Source organism: Lonchura striata, chromosome 37, assembly GCF_050655825.1.
Source record: "Lonchura striata isolate lonStrDom1 chromosome 37, ASM5065582v1, whole genome shotgun sequence".
In the NCBI taxonomy this organism is placed as follows: Eukaryota; Metazoa; Chordata; class Aves; order Passeriformes; family Estrildidae; genus Lonchura; species Lonchura striata.
Window position 1 is genome coordinate 14875020 of NC_140739.1, and position 19492 is coordinate 14894511.

Below are 19492 nucleotides of genomic sequence, written 5' to 3' on the forward strand. Positions count from 1 at the left end.
TGGGGGTTACTGGTGTCACTGGTGTTACTGGGGGGGTCACTGGAAGGTCACTGGGGGTTACTGGGGGTCACTGGGGGGGGTCACTGGGAGGTCACTGGGGGTTACTGGGGGTCACTGGGGGGGGTCACTGGGAGGTCACTGGGAGGTCACTGGTGTCACTGGGAGGTCACTGGGAGGTTACTGGGGAGGTTACTGGTGTTACTGGGACTCACTGGGAGGTCACTGGTGTTACTGGGAGGTCACTGGGAGGTCACTGGTGTTACTGGGAGGTCACTGGTGTTACTGGGACTCACTGGGAGGTCACTGGGAGGTCACTGGTGTCACTGGGAGGTCACTTGGAGGTCACTGGGAGGTTACTGGTGTTACTGGGACTCACTGGGAGGTTACTGGGGAGGTTACTGGTGTCACTGGTGTTACTGGGACTCGCTGGGAGCGCTCGCCCGCCATCGCCTGTCACGTGACCGGAAGCCGCCACCCATCACCCGGAAGTGGGCGCGGCTCCCGCCGGAAGCGCCGCCTCCCCTCGCGGCCAAGATGGCGGCGCGGCGCGGCGCGTCCCGAGCCCGGGCCCCGAATCGCGTCAGGGCCGCGAACCGCGACCGGGCCCGGGCCCGGGATCGGGCGGAGGCGGAGCGGCCCGGCCGCGTGTACGTGCCCGGGCAGGGGCCGCCGCTGCGGCCCGACGAGGAGCTGGTGATGGATGAGGAGGCGTACGTGATGTATCACCGCGCCGGCACCGGTACCTGCTGCGGGCGGGGGGAACGGGGGATGAGGGGAAGCGGGGGATCCTGAGGGGAAGCGGGGGATGAGGGGAACGGGGGGATGAGGGGAAGCGGGGGATGAGGGGAATTGGGGGGGGATGAGGGGAATTGGGGGGGGATGAGGGGAACGGGGGGATGAGGGGAAGCGGGGGATGAGGGGAAGCGGGGGATGAGGGGAAGCGGGGGATCCTGAGGGGAACGGGGGGATGAGGGGAACGGGGGGATGAGGGGAAGCGGGGGATGAGGGGAACCGGGGCATGAGGGGAAGCGGGGGATCCTGAGGGGAACGGGGGGATCCTGAGGGGAACCGGGGGATCCTGAAGCGGATGGAGAGGATGAGGAGAAGCGGGGGATCCTGAGGGGAAGCGGGCGGATGAAGGGAACTGGAATGAGGAGAAACCGGGGGAATGAGGCGGCTGGAGGGGATGAGGGAGCTGAGGGGAATCGGGGAGATGAGGGAAACCGGGAGAATGAGTGGAACTGGCGGTCCTGAGGGGAAACCGGGTGAGGGGAACCGGGGAATCCTGAGGGGAACCGGGATGAGGGGAAGCGGATGGGGATGAGAACTGGGGGATCCTGAGGAGAACTGGGGGATCCTGAGGGGAACTGGGGGATCCTGAGGGGAACCGGGATGAGGAGAACTGGGGGATCCTGATGGGAACTGGGGGATCCTGAGGGGAACTGGGGGATCCTGAAGGGAACCGGGATGAGGGGAACTGGGGGATCCTGATGGGAACTGGGGGATCCTGATGGGAACTGGGGGATCCTGACGGGAACCGGGATGAGGGGAAGCGGATGGGGATGAGAACTGGGGGATCCTGAGGGGAACTGGGGGATCCTGAAGGGAACCAGGGAATCCTGAGGGGAACCGGGATGAGGGGAAGCGGATGGGGATGAGGGGAACCGGGGAATCCTGAGGGGAACTGGGGGATCCTGAGGGGAACTGGGGGATCCTGAGGGGAACCGGGGAATCCTGAGGGGAACTGGGGGATCCTGAGGGGAACTGGGGGATCCTGAGGAGAACTGGGGGATCCTGAAGGGAACCAGGATGAGGGGAAGCGGATGGGGATGAGAACTGGGGGATCCTGAAGGGAACTGGGGAATCCTGATGGGAACTGGGGAATCCTGAGGGGAACTGGGGGATCCTGAGGGGAACTGGGGGATCCTGAGGGGAACTGGGGGATCCTGAAGGGAACCGGGATGAGGGGAACTGGGGGATCCTGATGGGAACTGGGGGATCCTGATGGGAACTGGGGGATCCTGACGGGGGCTGAAGGGGCTGAGGGAAAGCAGGGGATCCTGAGGGGAAACCGGTGGTCCTGAGGGGGCTGGAGAGGATGAGGAGAACCGGGGGATCTTGAGGAGAACCGGGGGATGAGGAGGCTGGAGAGGATGAGGAGAACCGGGGGGATGAGGGGAACTGGGCTGAGGAAAATCCGGGGGATCCTGAGGGGGCTGGAGGGTCCGGAGGGGAAACCAGTGAGGATGAGGGAGCTGGAGGGGCTGAGGGGAGCCGGGAGATGCTGAGAGAGGTTTTTGGGGGATTTTGGGGGGGATTGGGGAGGTTTGAGGGAGGATCTTGGGGGATTTTGGGGGGGTTTGGGGAGGTTTGAGGGAGGATATTTGGGGGATTTTGGAGGGGGTTTGGGGAGGTTTGAGGGAGGATATTTGGGGGATTTTGGAGGGGGTTTGGGGAGGTTTGAGGGAGGATCTTGAAGAGGTTTGAGGGAGGACTTGGAGAGAATTTTGGAGGAGTTTTGGGGAGGATTTGGGGGGGAGTTTGGGGAGGTTTGAGGGAGAATTTTGGGGGGTTTTGAGGGGGGATTTTGGAGGGGTTTCGGGGAGGGTTTGAAGGGAAGATTTGGGGAGGTTTGAAGGAGGATTTTGGGGGTTTTGAGGAAGGATTTTGGGGGAATTTCAGAGAGGTTTTGGGGGTTTGAGGAAGGATTTTGGAGGGAATTTCAGAGGGGTTTGAGGAAGGATTTTGGGGGATTTGAGGGAGGATTTTGGGGGAATTTTGGAGATTTTTGAGGGAGGGCTTGGAGGGAATTTCAGAGGGGTTTTGAGGAAGGATTTTGGAGGGAATTTCAGTGGGGTTTTGGGTTTTGAGGAAGGATTTGGGGGGGGTTTTGAGGAAGGATTTTGGAGGGAATTTCAGAGAGGTTTTGGGGGTTTTGAGGAAGGATTTTGGAGGGAATTTCAGAGAGGTTTTGGGGGTTTTGAGGAAGGATTTTGGAGGGAATTTCAGTGGGGTTTTGGGGTTTGAGGGAGGATTTTGGGGGAATTTCAGAGAGGTTTTGGGGGTTTTGAGGAAAGATTTTGGAGGGAATTTCAGTGGGGCTTTGGGGTTTGAGGGAGGATTTTGGGGGAATTTCAGAGAGGTTTTGGGGGTTTTGAGGAAAGATTTTGGAGGGAATTTCAGTGGGGTTTGGGGGTTTGAGGGAGGATTTTGGGGGAATTTCAGAGACGTTTTGGGGGTTTTGAGGGAGGATTTTGGAGGGAATTTCAGTGGGGTTTTGGGGTTTGAGGGAGGATTTTGGGGGAATTTCCGAGAGGTTTTGGGGGTTTTGAGAAAGGATTTTGGAGGGAATTTCAGTGGGGCTTTGGGGTTTGAGGGAGGATTTTGGGGGAATTTCAGAGAGGTTTTGGGGGTTTTGAGGAAGGATTTTGCAGGGAATTTCAGTGGGGTTTTGGGGTTTGAGGGAGGATTTTGGGCAGGTTTTGGGGGATTTGAGGGAGGATTTTGGGGGGGTTTTGAGGAAGGATTTGGGGGGGTTTTGAGGAAGGATTTTGGAGGGAATTTCAGTGGGGTTTTGGGGATTTGAGGAAGGATTTTGGAGGGAATTTCAGAGGGATTTGAGGAAGGATTTTGGGGGATTTGAGGGAGGATTTTGGGGGAATTTTGGAGAGGTTTGTGGGAGGGCTTGGAGGGAATTTCAGTGGGGTTTTGGGGTTTGAGGGAGGATTTTGGGGGAATTTCAGAGAGGTTTTGGGGGTTTTGAGGGAGGATTTTGGAGGGAATTTCAGTGGGGTTTTGGGGTTTGAGGGAGGATTTTGGGCAGGTTTTGGGGGATTTGAGGGAGGATTTTGGGGGGTTTTGAGGAAGGATTTGGGGGGGTTTTGAGGAAGGATTTGGGGGTTTCGGGGTCCCCCCAGGGTCGCCGTGCCTGAGCTTTGACGTGGTGCGGGACGGGCTGGGGGACGGGCGGGAGGAGCCGCCGCTCTCGGTGCTGCTCTGCGCCGGCACCCAGGCCGAGACCCCCAGCGCCAACCGGTGAGAGACCCCCGGCCCTTGGGGGGGTTTCTGGGGTGTTTTTAGGGGAGTTTTGGGTGGGTTTTGGGATGTTTTTGGGCTGGGTTTGGGGATGGTTTTGGGGTGGGTTTGGGGGTGGTTTTAGGGTGGGTTTGGGGTGGGTTTTGGGATGGTTTTCGGGGTGTTTTTCAGGTGTTTTTGGGGTGGTTTTGGGATGATTTTTGGGTGGGTTTTGGGATGTTTTTGGGGTAGTTTTGGGATGGGTTTTGGGATTTTTTGGGGTGGTTTTGGGATGGGTTTCAGGTGGATTTTGGGATGGTTTTGGGGTGGTTTTTGGAGGGGTTTGGGGTGGGTTTTGGGATAGTTTTGGGGTGGGTTTGGGGACTTTTTGGGCTGGGTTTAGGTTGGGTTTCGGGTGGATTTTGGGGTGGTTTTGGGGTGGTTTTTGGAGGGGTTTGGGGTGGGTTTTGGGGTGGGTTTGGGGGTGATTTTAGGGTGGGTTTTGGGATGGTTTTGGGGTGTTTTTGGTGTTTTTCAGGTGTTTTTGGGATGGTTTTTAGGTGTTTCTTGGGGTGGGTGTGGAGTGGTTTTGGGGTGGTTTTAGGATGGTTTTTGTGTGGGTTTTGGGATGGTTTTGGGTGGTTTTAGTGTGGGTTTTGGGATGGGTTTGGGGTGGGTTTTTGGGGTGGTTTTAGGGTGGGTTTTGGATGTTTTTTGGGTGGGTTTTGGGGTGTTTTGGGGTTGTTTTTGGGGTGAGGTTTAGGATGGTTTTGCCGTTGGTTTTGGGGTGCTTTTTGGAGGGGTTTGGGTTGGGTTTTGGGATGGTTTTGGGGTGTTTTTAGCGTGGGTTTTGGGATGTTTTTATGGTGGGTTCTGGGGTGTTTTTAGGGTGTTTTTCAGGTGTGTTTTGGATGTTTTTGGGGCGTCCCAGCCCTGATTTGGGGTGTCCCCCCCTCGTTTCAGGGTGCTGCTGCTGCAGATGCAGAACCTGCACGGGCTGCGGGGCAGGAGGGGCAGTGACAGCGACAGTGACAGTGACAGCGAGGAAGAGGAGGAGGAGGAGGAGGGACGGGAGCCGCAGCTGCTGCTCCTCATGGCTCCCCACTACGGGGGGATCAACAGGCTGAGGGTAAGGACCCCCCAAAAACAGCCCCCCCAAAAAAACCCACCTGGGTACCCCAAAAATCCACCCTAAAACCCAAAAAACGCACCTGGGAACCCCAAAAAAAGCTCAAAAATCAACCCTGGGAACCCCAAAAATCCACTCTAAAACCACAAAAACCCACCTGGAATCCCAAAAATCCACCCAAAAACCCACCTGGGAACCCCAAAAATCAACCCCGGGAACCCCAAAAATCCACCCTAAAACCCCCAAAACCCACCTGGGAACCCCAAAAAAGCTCAAGAATCAATCCTGGGAACCCCAAAAATCCACCCTAAAACCACAAAACCTCATCTGGGAACCCCAAAAAACCCACCTGGGAACCCCAAAAATCCACCCTAAAACCCAAAAAAACGCACCTGGAAACCCAAAAAAAGCTCAAGAATCAACTCTGGGAACCCCAAAAATCCACCCTGAGACCCCAAAAACCCACCTGGAAACCCAAAAAAATACCAAAAATTAACCCTGGAAACTCTGAAAAGCTTCTGGGAACCCCAAAAACCCAACCTGGCACCCCTAAAAAACCCCACGGACCTCCCAAAACACCCCCTGGGACCCCCCAAAAACTTTTTGGGATTCTCCATATAACCCTGGGACCACCACTCAAATTACTCTGGGACCCCTCAAAATTTATCTGGGAACCTCAAAAAAATCCTTAAACGTCCAATTAACCCTCAAGACCCCCCAAAAAACCTTGGGCTGCTCTGAGACCCCCATCTTTGCTCCCCCACCAAACCCTCTGGGACCCCCATAGAAACCCCTGGGACCCCCAAATCTCCCCCTGAGTCCCTCCCAGGACCCTCTGGGATCCCCCAAAGCTCTCTGAGACCCTCCCAGGCCTCCCCAAATCAACCTAAGACCCCCCAAACCCCCCTCAAATCCCCTCTGGGTGCCCCCAGATCCCTCCCTCAGCCCCTCTTGGGGGTCCCTGACCCCCCGTTCCCGTGTCCCCCCACAGGTGACGTCCCTCGGGGGGTCCCCGATCGCGGCCGTGTGGTCGGAGCGGGGCCAGGTGGAGGTGCTGGCCCTGGAGGGGGCCCTGGGGGTCCTGGGGACGCAATTTGGGGAGGGGGATTCGGGCAGGGGGCCCAAGAGCGTCCAGCAGGGAGCACTGCCCGCCCTGGCCACCTTCAGCGGCCACCTGGACGAAGGCTTCGGGCTGGACTGGAGCCCCCAGAGCCCCGGTGAGCATTTGGGGGAAATTTGGGGGGTTTTGGGTCTGGGGGCTCATGGGGGTCTGAAGACCCCAGAGCCCCGGTGAGCATTTGGGGGAAATTTGGGGGGTTTTGGGTCTGGAGGCTCATGGGGGTCACAGGGGGTTTGGATATCACAAATCCCTGGTGAGCATTTGGGGGAAATTTGGGGGGTTTTGGGTCTGGGGGCTCATGGGGGTCTGAAGACCCCAGAGCCCTGGTGAGGATTTGGGGGAAATTTGTGGGTTTTGGGTCTGGGGGCTCATGGGGGTCTGAAGACCCCAGAGCCCTGGTGAGGATTTGGGGGAAGTTTGGGGGGTTTTGGGTCTGGGGGATCATGGGGGTCTGAAGACCCCAGAGCCCTGGTGAGGATTTGGGGGAAGTTTGGGGGGTTTTGGGTCTGGGGGATCATGGGGGTCTGAAGACCCCAGAGCCCTGGTGAGGATTTGGGGGAAATTTGGGGGGTTTTGGGTCTGGGGGCTCATGGGGGTCACAGGGGGTTTGGATATCACAAATCCCTGGTGAGGATTTGGGGGAAATTTGGGGGGTTTGGGGTCTGGAGGCTCATGGGGGTCACAGGGGGTTTGGATATCACAAATCCCTGGTGAGGATTTTGGGGAAATTTGGGGGGTTTGGGGTCTGGGGGCTCATGGGGGTCTGAAGACCCCAGAGCCCTGGTGAGGATTTGGGGGAAATTTGGGGGGTTTAGGGTCTGGGGGCTCATGGGGGTCTGAAGATCCCAGAGCCCCGGTGAGCATTTGGGGGAAGTTTGGGGGGTTTTGGGTCTGGGGGCTCATGGGGGTCACAGGGGGTTTGGATATCCCAGAGCTCTGGTGAGGATTTGGGGGAAATTTGGGGGGTTTTGGGTCTGGGGGCTCATGGGGGTCACAGGGGGTTTGACAATCCCAGAGCTCTGGTGAGGATTTGGGGGAAATTTGGGAGTTTTGGGTCTAGGGGCTCATGGGGGTCACATGGGGTTTGGATATCACAAATCCCTGGTGAGGATTTGGGGGAAATTTGGGGGGTTTTGGAGTCTGGGGGCTCATGGGGCTCTGAGGACCCCAGAACCCACGTGAGGATTTGGGGGGAGTTTGGGGGGTTTTGGGTCTGGGGGCTCATGGGGTTCACATGAGGTTTGGATATCACAAATCCCTGGTGAGGATTTGGAGGAAATTTGGGGGTTTTGGGTCTGGGGGCTCATGGGGGTCACATGAGGTTTGGATATCACAGAGCTCTGGTGAGGATTTGGGGGAAATTTGGGGGGTTTAGGGTCTGGGGGCTCATGGAGGTCTGAAGATCCCAGAGCCCCGGTGAGCATTTGGGGGAAGTTTGGGGGGTTTTGGGTCTGGGGGCTCATGGGGGTCACATGAGGTTTGGATATCACAGAGCTCTGGTGAGGATTTGGGGGAAATTTGGGGGGTTTTGGGTCTGGGGGCTCATGGGGGTCACAGGGGGTTTGACAATCCCAGAGCTCTGGTGAGGATTTGGGGGAAATTTGGGAGTTTTGGGTCTAGGGGCTCATGGGGGTCACATGGGGTTTGGATATCACAAATCCCTGGTGAGGATTTGGGGGAAATTTGGGGGGTTTTGGAGTCTGGGGGCTCATGGGGCTCTGAGGACCCCAGAGCCCTGGTGAGGATTTGGGGGAAATTTGGGGGATTTTGGGTCTGGGGGCTCATGGGGGTCACAGGGGGTTTGGATATCACAAATCCCTGGTGACAATTTGGGGGAAATTGGGGGGGTTTGGGGTCTGGAGCCCCCAGAGCCCCGATGAGCATTTGAGGGAAATTTGGGGGGTTTGGGGTCTGGGGGCTCATAGGGGTCACATGAGGTTTGGATATCACAAATCCCTGGTGAGGATTTGGGGGAAATTTGGGGGGTTTGGGGTCTGGGGGCTCATGGGGGTCTGAAGACCCCAGAACCCACGTGAGGATTTGGGGGAAATTGGGGCAAATATGAGGGGAAAATGGTGGGAAGTGTGAGGGGAGAAAAGAGCGGGAAAATGTGAGGGGAAAAAGGGCGGGAAAACATGAGGGGAAAAAGGGCGGGAAAATGTGGGGGGAAAAAGGGCGGGAAAACGTGAGGGGAGAAAAAGGGCGGGAAAACGTGAGGGGAAAAAGGGCGGGAAAACGTGAGGGGGAGAAAGGGCGGGAAAACGTGAAGGGGGGAAAATGATGGGAAATGTGAGGGGAGAAAAGATGGTGGAAAGATGGAGAAGTGGCAGAAAATATGAGGAGGGGGGGAAAGGACAGGAAAATGAGGGGAAAAAAGCAGAAAAGGGGAAAAGTGGCAGAAAATGTGAGGGGGAAAGAGTAGGAAATTGTGACGGGAGAAAATGTGGGAAATGTGAGGAGAAAATGTGAGAGGAGAAAATGTGGGAAATGTGAGGGGAGAAAATGTGGGAATTGTGAGCGGAGAAAATGTGGGAATTGTGAGGGGAAAATTGGGAAATGTGAGGGGAAAATGTGGGAAATATGAGATGAGAAAATGTGGGAAATGTGAGAGGAGAAAATGTGGGAAACGTTAGAGGAGAAAATATGGGCAGTGTGAGGGGAGAAAATGTGCGCAATGTGAGAGGAGAAAATGTGGGAATTGTGAGATGAGGAAATGTGGGAATTGTGAGGGGAAAATGTGGGAAATGTGAGATGAGGAAATGTGGGAATTGTGAGGGGAAAATGTGGGAAATGTGAGGGGAGAAAATGAGAGGAGAAAATGTGGGAAATGTGAGATGAGGAAATGTGGGAAATGTGAGGGGAGAAAATGTGGGAAACGTTAGAGGGGAAAATGTGCGCAGTGTGAGTGGAGAAAATGTGGGAAATGTGAGATGAGGAAATGTGGGAAATGTGAGGGGAGAAAATGTGGGAAACGTTAGAGGGGAAAATGTGCGCAGTGTGAGTGGAGAAAATGTGGAAAATGTGAGGGGAAAATGTGAAATGTGAGGGGAGAAAATGTGGGAAATGTGAGGGGAGAAAATGTGGGAAACGTTAGAGGGGAAAATGTGCGCAGTGTGAGTGGAGAAAATGTGGAAAATGTGAGGGGAGAAAATGTGGGAAATGTGAGGGGAGAAAATGTGGGAATTGTGAGGGGAAAATGTGGGAAATGTGAGAGGAGAAAATGGGAAACGTTAGAGGAGAAAATGTGCGCAATGTGAGGGGAGAAAATGTGGGAATTGTGAGGGGAAAATGTGGGCAATGCGAGGAGAAAATGTGGGAAATGTGAGAGGAGAAAATGTGGGAAATGTGAGATGAGAAAATGTGGGAAATGTGAGGGGAAAATGTGGGAAATGAGACAAGAAAATATGAATTTGCTGCTGGAGGGGATCCCAAGAGGAATTTGGGGCAATCATTTGTGGTCTCTGCTGGTCCCCCCCCAATTTACCAAACCAGGGATTTTGGGGGTCAGGCTGCGCTGAACCCCCCAGCCCCCCGGTACAAATTTGGGGTATAAACGTTGTGATTTTGGCGTTTTGACGTGGCCGTCCCTTCTGTCCAGGCCGGCTGCTGTCCGGGGACGTGCGCGGGCGCATCCATCGCTGGGAGCCGCGCGAGTCCGGCTGGGTCGTGGACCAGCGGCCGCTGCTCGGCCATGGCGGCAGCGTGGAGGACATCCAGTGGTCCCCCTGCGAGGCCTCGGTGAGGGGGACAGGGCGGGCATTTAACGGGGTGGAAATCCATTCAGATTGAGGTCGAACGCGACACTTTGGGCTTGGTAAATTGGGTGTTTAGTTCATATGCAGCCCTAGCAAAATACCCCCAGCTAAAGGTGAGGGTTTGGGGGGTTTGGGGTCTGGAGGTCCATGGGGGTTTGGGGACCCCAGAGCCCCGGTGAGGATTTGGGGGAAATTTGGGGGGTTTGGGGTATGGGGGCTCATGGGGGTCACAGGGGGTTAGGAGACCTTAGAGCCCAGGTGAGGATTTGGGGGAAATTTGGGAGGTTTGGGGTCTGAGGGTTCATGGGGTTCACAGGGGGATTGGATATCACAAATCCCTGGTGAGCATTTGGGGAAAATTTGGAGGGTTTTGGGTCTGGGGGCTCATGGGGGTTTGGGGACCCCAGAGCCCTGGTGAGGATTTGGGGGAAATTTGGGGGGTTTTGGAGTCTGGGGGCTCATGGGGTTCACAGGGGTTTTGGATATCACAGAGCTCTGGTGAGGATTTGGGGGAAATTTGGGGTCTGGGGGCTCACGGGGGTCTGAAGACCCCAGAGCCATGGTGAAAATTTGGTGGAAATTAGGGGATTTTGGGGTCTGGGGGTTCATGGGGCCTGGGGACCTCAGAGCCCTGGTGAGAATTTGGGGGGTTTTGGGGTCTGGGGGTTCATGGGGTTCACAGGCGGTCTGGAGATAAGAAAGACTCCTCAAACCTTAAAACAGACAAAGTGACCCAAGAGTTTCTTTCTAACAAAAACTGAATACAAGCGTAACTAGTTATAATGTAAAACCAGCATAATGAATATGCATGAACCTATTGTGGAATTTATGCATATGGAAATTAGAGTAATAAAAAAGGATCGGGAGTCCTCAGAGGTGGTCCCGACGTGCAGCCACAGCGCTGTACATGAACGCACCCGTTCCCTACGGATCCTTATCGGGATTTTGGGGTTTAATTTCCCCCGTGTTTCGGGAGGGGCCGCCCGGGCTCAGGTGTTCTCCTGGCCAGGTGTTCATCTCGTGCTCCTCGGACGCCTCCATCCGCGTGTGGGACGTGCGGGCGCCGCCGGCCCGCGCCTGCCAGCTCAGCGTGGCCGCGGCCCACGAGGGCGACGTCAACGTGCTCAGCTGGAGCCGGCGCGACGCGGCCGCGCTGCTCAGCGGCGGCGACGACGGCGCCCTGCGCCTCTGGGACCTGAGGAGCATCCGGGTGAGAGCGCAGCGGGACCCCCGGCGTCGCTCTGGGAATCCTGGGAATCATCCTGACCGACCCAGGGACCCCCAGAGTGACCCTGGGAACCCCGGGAATCAACCTGACCGACCCTGGGACCCCCAGGAATCAACCTGACCGACCCAGGGACCCCCAGAGTGACCCTGGGACCCCCGGGAATCATCCTGACCGACCCAGGGACCCCCGGAATCACCCCGGGAATCATCCTGACCGACCCAGGGACCCCCGGAATCACCCCGGGAATCATCCTGACCGACCCTGGGACCCCCGGAGCCACCCTGGGACCCCAGGAATCACCCTGACCGACCCTGGGACCCCCAGAGTGACCCTGGGACCCCCGGAATCACCCCGGGAATCACCCTGACCGACCCTGGGACCCCCGGAACCACCCCGGGAATCACCCTGACCGACCCTGGGACCCCCGGAGCCACCCTGGGACCCCAGGAGTCACCCCGGGAATCACCCTGACCAACCCAGGGACCCCTGGAATCACCCTGACCGACCCAGGGACCCCCGGCGCCGCCCTGGGACCCCTGGGAATCACCCTGACCGACCCAGGGAACCCTGGGAATCACCCAAACTGACCCAGGGACCCCCCAAAATCACCCCCCAGCCCCGGAATCTGCCCCATGAACCCCCAAACCACCCCATAAACTCCCCCAAACCACTTGATAACCCCCCCAAAGCCACCCCCAGCCCCTAAATCTGCCCCATGAACCCCCAAACCACCCCATAAACTCCCCCAAAAACCACCCCAAAATCACCCCCCAGCCCCGGAATCTGCCCCGTGAACCCCAAAACCACTTGATAACCCCCCAAAACCACCCTCAGCCCCGGAATCTGCCCCACGAACCCCAAAACCACCCCATAAACTCCCCCAAACCACTTGATAACCCCCCCAAACCCCCCCCAAACCCCCCCCAAACCACCCCCAGCCCCTAAATCTGCCCCATGAACACCAAACCACTTCATATATCCCCCAAGCCCCCCAAAATCACCCCCCAGCCCCAGAATCTGCCCCACGAACCCCCAAACCACCCCATAAACTCCCCCAAACCACTTGATAACCCCCCCAAAAGCACGCCCAGCCCCGGAATCTGCCCCACGAACCCCCAAACCACCCCATAACCCCCCAAAAACCACCCCAAAATCACCCCCCAGCCCCGGAATCTGCCCCATGAACCCCAAAACCACTTGATAACCCCCCCAAAGCCCCCCAAAATCATCTCCCAGCCCCTAAATCTGCCCCATGAACCCCCAAACCACCCCATAAACTCCCCCAAACCACTTGATAACCCCCCCAAAGCCCCCCGAAATCACCCCCCAGCCCCAGATTCTGCCCCGTGAACCCCAAAACCACTTGATAACCCCCCCAAAATCACCCCCCAGCCCCGGAATCTGCCCCGTGAACCCCAAAACCACCCCATAAACTCCCACAAAGCACTTGATAACCCCCCGAAAGCCCCCCAAAATCATCCCCCAAGCCCGGAATCTGCCCCATGAACCCCCAAACCACCCCATAAACTCCCCCAAACCACTTCATACACCCCCAAAACCCCCCCATAAATCCCCAACCCCCCCCCAAAATCACCCTCAGCCCCGAAATCTGCCCCATGAACCCCCAAACCACCCCATAAACTCCCTCAAACCACTTGATAACCCCCCCAAAAGCACGCCCAGCCCCGGAATCTGCCCCACGAACCCCCAAACCACCCCATAACCCCCCAAAAACCACCCCAAAATCACCCCCCAGCCCCGGAATCAGCCCCATGAACCCCAAAACCACTTGATAACCCCCCCAAAGCCCCCCAAAATCATCTCCCAGCCCCTAAATCTGCCCCATGAACCCCCAAACCACCCCATAAACTCCCCCAAACCACTTGATAACCCCCCCAAAGCCCCCCGAAATCACCCCCCAGCCCCAGAATCTGCCCCATGAACCCCCAAACCACCCCATAAACTCCCCCAAACCACTTGATAACCCCCCCAAAGCCCCCCCAACCCCCCCCCAACCCCAAAATCCGCCCCACGAACCCCCAAACCCCCCCAGCCCCTCCCCGCTGACCCCTGCCCGTGTTTCCCCGCCCAGCGGAGCCCCTCGTGCGTGGCCACCTTCAAGCAGCACCGCGGGCCCATCACCTCGGTGCAGTGGCACCCGGGCGAGAGCGGCGTCCTGGCGGCCGCGGGCGAGGACGACCTGGTCACGCAGTGGGACCTGGGCGTGGAGAGGGACCCCGAGGTGGGCGAGGGCGACGGGGACGGGGAGGGGCTGCGGGAGCTGCCGCCGCAGCTGCTGTTCCTGCACCAGGGCGAGAGGGAGGTGAAGGAGCTGCACTGGCACCCGCAGTGCCCGGGGCTGCTGCTGTGCACCGGCCGCGAGGGCATCGCCGCCTTCCGCACCATCAGCGTGTGAGGGCCAAAATTTGGGGTGAAATCAGCCAAAAATGGGGTCAGGGATGTTCAAAATTGGGGTGGGAATGTTCAAAATTGGGGTGGGAATGGCAGGGATTGGGGAAAGGAACCCCCTGGGATTGGCACCCGCAGTGCCCGGGGCTGCTGCTGTGCACCGGCCGCGAGGGCATCGCCGCCTTCCGCACCATCAGCGTGTGAGGGCCAAAATTTGGGGTGATTTCACCCAAAATTGGGTCAGGAATGTTCAAAATTGGGGTGGGAATGTTCAAAATTGGGGTGGGAATGGCAGGGATTGGGGTGGGATTGGCACCCGCAGTGCCCGGGGCTGCTGCTCTGCACCGGCCGCGAGGGCATCGCCGCCTTCCGCACCATCAGCGTGTGAGGGCCAAAATTGGGGTGATTTCACCCAAAAATGGGTCAGGAATGTTCAAAATTGGGGTGGGAATGTTCAAAATTGGGGTGGGAATAGCAGGGATTGGCACCCGCAGTGCCCGGGGCTGCTGCTGTGCACCGGCTGCGAGGGCATCGCCGCCTTCCGCACCATCAGCGTGTGAGAGTCAAAATTTGGGGTGAAATCAGCCAAAATTGGGGTCAGGAATGTTCAAAATTGGGGTGGGAATGTTCAAAATTGGGGTGGGAATAGCAGGGATTGGCACCCGCAGTGCCCGGCTGCACCGGCCGCGAGGGCATCGCTGCCTTCCGCACCATCAGCGTGTGAGGGCCAAAATTTGGGGTGATTTCACCCAAAAATGGGGTCAGGAATGTTCAAAATTGGGGTGGGAATGGCAGGGATTGGCACCCGCAGTGCCCGGGGCTGCTGCTCTGCACCGGCCGCGAGGGCATCGCCGCCTTCCGCACCATCAGCGTGTGAGGGCCAAAATTTGGGGTGAAATCAGCCAAAATTGGGGTCAGGGATGTTCAAAATTGGGGTGGGAATGCTCAAAATTGGGGTGGGAATAGCTGGGATTGGCACCCGCAGTGCCCGGCTGCACCGGCCGCGAGGGCATCGCCGCCTTCCGCACCATCAGCGTGTGAGAGTCAAAATTTGGGGTGATTTCACCCAAAATTGGGTCAGGAATGTTCAAAATTGGGGTGGGAATGTTCAAAATTGGGGTGGGAATGGCAGGGATTGGGGTGGGATTGGCACCCGCAGTGCCCGGGGCTGCTGCTGTGCACCGGCCGCGAGGGCATCGCCGCCTTCCGCACCATCAGCGTGTGAGGGCCAAAATTTGGGGTGATTTCACCCAAAATTGGGTCAGGAATGTTCAAAATTGGGGTGGGAATGTTCAAAATTGGGGTGGGAATGGCAGGGATTGGCACCCGCAGTGCCCGGGGCTGCTGCTGTGCACCGGCCGCGAGGGCATCGCCGCCTTCCGCACCATCAGCGTGTGAGGGCCAAAATTTGGGGTGAAATCAGCCAAAATTGGGGTGAAATCAGCCAAAATTTGGGGTGAAATCAGCCAAAATTTGGGGTGAAATCAGCCAAAATTGGGGTCAGGAATGATCAAAATTGGGGTGGGAATGGCAGGGATTGGGGTGGGATTGGCACCCGCAGTGCCCGGGGCTGCTGCTGTGCACCGGCCGCGAGGGCATCGCCGCCTTCCGCACCATCAGCGTGTGAGATCTGAATTTGGGGTGATTTCACCCAAATTTGGGGTGAAATCAGCCTTAATTGGGGTCAGGACTGCTCAAAATTGTGGTGGGAACTCCTGAAGTGGAAATGGGATCCCAGAATGGGGCCGGAATCCTCCTGAAAATGGGGATGGGGCACGCCCAGAATGTGGATGGGAAAGCTGCAAAAATGAGGATTAAACACCCAAAAAATGATGAAACACCCCCAAAAATGAGGGTGAAACCCCCCCAAAATGAGGGTGAAACACGCAAAAAATGAGGATGAAACACCCCCAAAAATGAGGATAAAACACCCAAAAAATGATGAAACACCCCCAAAAATGAGGGTGAAACATCCAAAAATGAGAGGAGATCTTTACAAAATGGGGGTGGGAACTGGGGACCCCCTCAAGATGGGTCAGGGATCCCCCCAAAACAGGGAGGGGACCCTTCCCAAACGAGGATGGAGACCCCCAAATTGGGGAGCAGAACAGCCCCAAATTCAGGGGTCCTGCCCCCAAATTCAGGGGGGTTCTGCCCCCCAAATTCAGGGATCCTGCCCCAAATTTCAGAGGGTCCTGCCCCCAAATTCTGGGGGTCCTGCCCCCAAATTCTGGGGGTCTCTGCCCCCAAATTCTGGGGGTCTCTGCCCCCAATCCACCATTTTTGTCCCCCACAACGCAACGCTGACCCCCTCCAGTGAAACTGCACCGAACAACTCCAAAAACCAATTTTATTTTTATTATTAAATATTAAAACCATTCTACTTTGAGCATTCACCGTCCTTCTCCCCTCACAACGCAGTGCTGATACCCCAAGAAAAACTTCACCAAACTCAAAAAACCGATTTTATTTTTATTATTAAAAATTAAAAAAAGCTTTCTACTTTGAGCATTCACTGTCCTTATCCCCCACAACGCAGCGCTGATAAAAATCAATTTTATTTTTATTATTAAAAATTAAAAAACCCTTTCTACTTTGAGCATTTACCGTCCTTATCCCCCACAATGCAGCGCTGATAAAAATCAATTTTATTTTTATTATTAAAAATTAAAAAAACCTTTCTACTTTTAGCATTCACCATCCTTATCCCCTCACAACGCAACGCTGATACCCCCAAGAAAAACTTCACCAAACAACTCCAAAGATCAATTTTATTTTTATTATTAAAAATTTAAAAAGCTTTCTACTTTGATCATTCACCGTCCTTATCCCCCACAACGCAACGCTGATACCCCCAAGAAAAACTTCACCAAACTCAAAAAACCGATTTTATTTTTATTATTAAATATTAAAACCATTCTACTTTTAGCATTCACCATCCTTATCCCCTCACAACGCAACGCTGATACCCCCAAGAAAAACTTCACCGAACAACTCCAAAAATCAACTTTATTTTAATTCAATATTTAAAAAAAAAAAACAACTTTTTTTATTTCGCGCCTCCCGCGGAGCGCGGGAAAAGCCTCGCGCCGTGACGTCACCGAGCGGGGGGCGTGGCCGGGGCGGGTCACGTGAGGTCGGCGCGCCAGGTGAGCGCGGTGCAGGTCAGGGCGCCCCCTGGCGGCGCGGCGCACAGCAGCAGCGCTTTGCGCACGCTCGCGCCCAGGCGCGCGGCCGCCAGCAGCGCCCCCAGCGGCTGCGCGCGGGAACTGCGCGGGCACAGCGCCACTGCGCCTGCGTGGAACTGCGCGGGGGGGCCTGCAACAAAGGGGGGGAATGGTGGGGAGGGGGCTGGGACCCCTGGGAAAGGGGGAGGAATGGTGGGGAGGGGGCTGGGACCACAAAGAAATGGGGGAGGAATGGTGGGGAGGGGGCTGGGACCCCCAAGGAAGGGGAGGGAATGGTGGGGAGGGGGCTGGGACCCCAAAGAAAGGGGAGGGAATGGTGGGGAGGGGGCTGGGACCACAAAGAAAGGGGGGGGAATGGTGGGGAGGGGGCTGGGACCCCCTGGAAAGGGGGAGGAATGGTGGGGAGGGGGCTGGGACCACAAAGAAAGGGGAGGGAATGGTGGGGAGGGGGCTGGGACCCCAAAGGAAGGGGGAGGAATGGTGGGGAGGGGGCTGGGACCCCAAAGGAAGGGGGAGGAATGGTGGGGAGGGGGCTGGGACCACAAAGAAAGGGGGGGAAATGGTGGGGAGGGGGCTGGGACCCCAAAGAAAGGGGGGGGGGAATGGTGGGGAGGGGGCTGGGAGCCCAAAGGAAGGGGAGGGAATGGTGGGGAGGGGGCTGGGACCCCTGGGAAAGGGGGAGGGAATGGTGGGGAGGGGGTCAGGCATAAAGGGGAGGGGGCTGGGACTCCAAAGAAAGGGGGAGGAATGGTGGGGAGGGGGCTGGGACCCCAAAGAAAGGGGGAGGGATGGTGGGGAGGGGGCTGGGACCCCTGGGAAAGGGGGAGGAATGGTGGGGAGGGGGCTGGGACCCCAAAGGAAGGGGGGGGAATGGTGGGGAGGGGGCTGGGACCCCTGGGAAAGGGGGAGGAATGGTGGGGAGGGGGCTGGGACCCCAAAGAAAGGGGGAGGAATGGTGGGGAGGGGGCTGGGACCCCAAAGAAAGGGGGGGGAATGGTGGGGAGGGGGTCAGGAATAAAGGGGAGGGGGCTGGGACCCTCGGGTGGGGTTAGGAATTCCGGAGAAGGGTCTCAGGAATACCAGGGGAGGGGTCTCAGGAATTCCCGGGGTGTGTCAGGAATTAGGGGGAGGGGTCTCAGGAATTAGGGGGGGGTCTCATGAGTACCCAGGGGGTGTCAGCAATAAAGGGGAGGGGTCTCAGGAATTCGGGGAGGGTCTCATGAATTAGGGGAGGGGTCTCATGAATTAGGGGAGGGGTCTCAGTAACTCGGGGGGGGGTCTCAGTAATTCGGGGGGGGTCTCCTGAATTAGGGGGGGGGGTCTCCTGAATTAGGGGAGGGTCTCAGTAATTCGGGGGGGGTCTCCTGAATTAGGGGGGGGTCTCATGAATTCGGGAGGGGTCTCATGAATTAGGGGGGGGTCTCAGTAACTCGGGGGGGGGGTCTCATGAATTGGGGGGGGTCTCATGAATTAGGGGGGGGTCTCAGTAACTCGGGGGGGGTCTCAGTAATTCGGGGGGGGTCGCAGTAATTCGGGGGGTGTCTCATGAATTAGGGCGGGGTCTCAGTAATTTGGGGGGGGGTCTCAGTAACTCGGGGCGGGGTCTCATGAATTAGGGGGGGGTCTCATGAATTAGGGGGGGGTCTCAGTAACTCGGGGGGGTCTCAGTAATTCGGGGGGGGGTCTCATGAATTAGGGGGGGGTCTCAGCAATTGGGGGGTCCCCGCCCCTGCCCCGTACCGGGGTACACCAGGAAGTCGCCGCCGAATTTCCCGCCGGGGGTCAGGTGCAGGCCCCGCCGCCAGAGCGCCCGGAAGAGGCGGAAGCGGCGGGGGGCGGCCCCGTCCTCATCCTCATCCTCATCTTCCTCCTCCTCCTCCTCCTCCTCCTCGGGCTCCGCTCCGGCCTCGCCCACCTGCGGACGGACCGGCTGAGCGGCGGCTCCTCTCCCGCGTCCCCCTCCCGCCCGCCGCTCCACCGGCTCCACCGCGGCTCCGCCGCTCTCCCGCAGCGCCCGCGCCTCCTCCGGCCTCAGCTGCAGCGGCAGCCGCCGCCCCGCCGCCGCCGCCGCCGCCCCGCGCCGCGGCGGGGTCCCGACCAGCGCCCCCCACACGCGGTGCCGCTCCCGCAGCGCCCGCGCCGCCGCCGGCGACCACACCAGGAAGCGGCCGCGCTGCCGCCGCACCCGCGGCCGCTCCGCCGGGGGGCTCGGGCCGGTGCCGGGGCTCTCCCCGAGCCCGCGGAGCGCCGGCAGCCCCGCAGCGCCCGCCGCCATCTTGGCGGCGCCTTCACCGGAGGGACGCCGGGAGGAGCGGCGGGGTTAAAGCGGCGATGCCGCGGGGGGGCCCACCGCGGCCGGGGCAGAGCTGTGGGAGGGGTTCAGCCCCTTTTAAGAGCGGCTCTTAAAGGGGGCTCAGCGATTTAAAGGGACAGAGCCCCTTTAAATCCGTCACTGTGGGCCCCACCAGACTTAAAGGGCCAGAACGCCTTAAAAGTCCCCCAGTGGGTGGGTTTCATCCCCTTAAAGGGCCAGGCCGCCTTAAAAGTCCCCCAGTGGGTGGGTTTCATCCTCTTAAAGGGCCAGACCGCCTTAAAAGTTCTCCAGTCGGGCGGGTTTCATCCCCTTAAAGGGCCAGAGCGCCTTAAAAG

The 19492-nt window shown here is 57.9% G+C and overlaps 2 protein-coding genes across 3 annotated transcripts; one reads left to right on the plus strand and one right to left on the minus strand.

The window, feature by feature from the left end:
- Nucleotides 1-111: 111 nt before the first annotated feature.
- On the plus strand, nt 112-16038 carry GRWD1 (glutamate rich WD repeat containing 1). Its single transcript, XM_077789868.2, has 7 exons — nt 112-739; nt 3918-4035; nt 4978-5143; nt 6135-6360; nt 9862-10001; nt 11028-11228; nt 13339-16038. The coding sequence occupies exons 1-7, from the start codon at nt 535-537 to the stop codon at nt 13660-13662; spliced, it is 1380 nt and encodes a 459-aa protein (XP_077645994.2). The 5' UTR covers nt 112-534; the 3' UTR covers nt 13663-16038.
- Nucleotides 16039-16646: 608 nt separating this feature from the next.
- On the minus strand, nt 16647-19163 carry TSEN34 (tRNA splicing endonuclease subunit 34). 2 transcript variants are annotated; one of them, XM_085565855.1, is made up of 3 exons: nt 19029-19163; nt 18584-18758; nt 16647-16973 (listed from the first exon to the last, which is right to left on the minus strand). In XM_085565855.1, the coding sequence occupies exons 1-3, from the start codon at nt 19116-19118 to the stop codon at nt 16783-16785; spliced, it is 456 nt and encodes a 151-aa protein (XP_085421981.1). In that variant the 5' UTR covers nt 19119-19163; the 3' UTR covers nt 16647-16782. The 2 variants fall into 2 exon arrangements, with proteins under 2 accessions (XP_085421981.1, XP_077645964.2); XM_077789838.2 differs by having other exon boundaries at nt 19002-19142.
- Nucleotides 19164-19492: the final 329 nt, after the last annotated feature.

Excerpts from the sequence above, each read along its gene's own strand:
- GRWD1 (XM_077789868.2), top strand. The coding sequence starts at position 535 with ATGGCGGCGCGGCGCGGCGCGTCCCGAGCCCGGGCCCCGAATCGCGTC. Across the intron at positions 740-3,917 it reads GTATCACCGCGCCGGCACCG|GGTCGCCGTGCCTGAGCTTT; the intron begins GTACCTGCTGCG and ends GGGTCCCCCCAG. Across the intron at positions 11,229-13,338 it reads GGGACCTGAGGAGCATCCGG|CGGAGCCCCTCGTGCGTGGC; the intron begins GTGAGAGCGCAG and ends TTCCCCGCCCAG.
- TSEN34 (XM_077789838.2), bottom strand. The coding sequence starts at position 19,118 with ATGGCGGCGGGCGCTGCGGGGCTGCCGGCGCTCCGCGGGCTCGGGGAG. Across the intron at positions 18,759-19,001 it reads GGCAGCGCGGCCGCTTCCTG|GTGGGCGAGGCCGGAGCGGA; the intron begins GTGTGGTCGCCG and ends GTCCGTCCGCAG. Across the intron at positions 16,974-18,583 it reads CGACTTCCTGGTGTACCCCG|GCCCCCCCGCGCAGTTCCAC; the intron begins GTACGGGGCAGG and ends CCTTTGTTGCAG.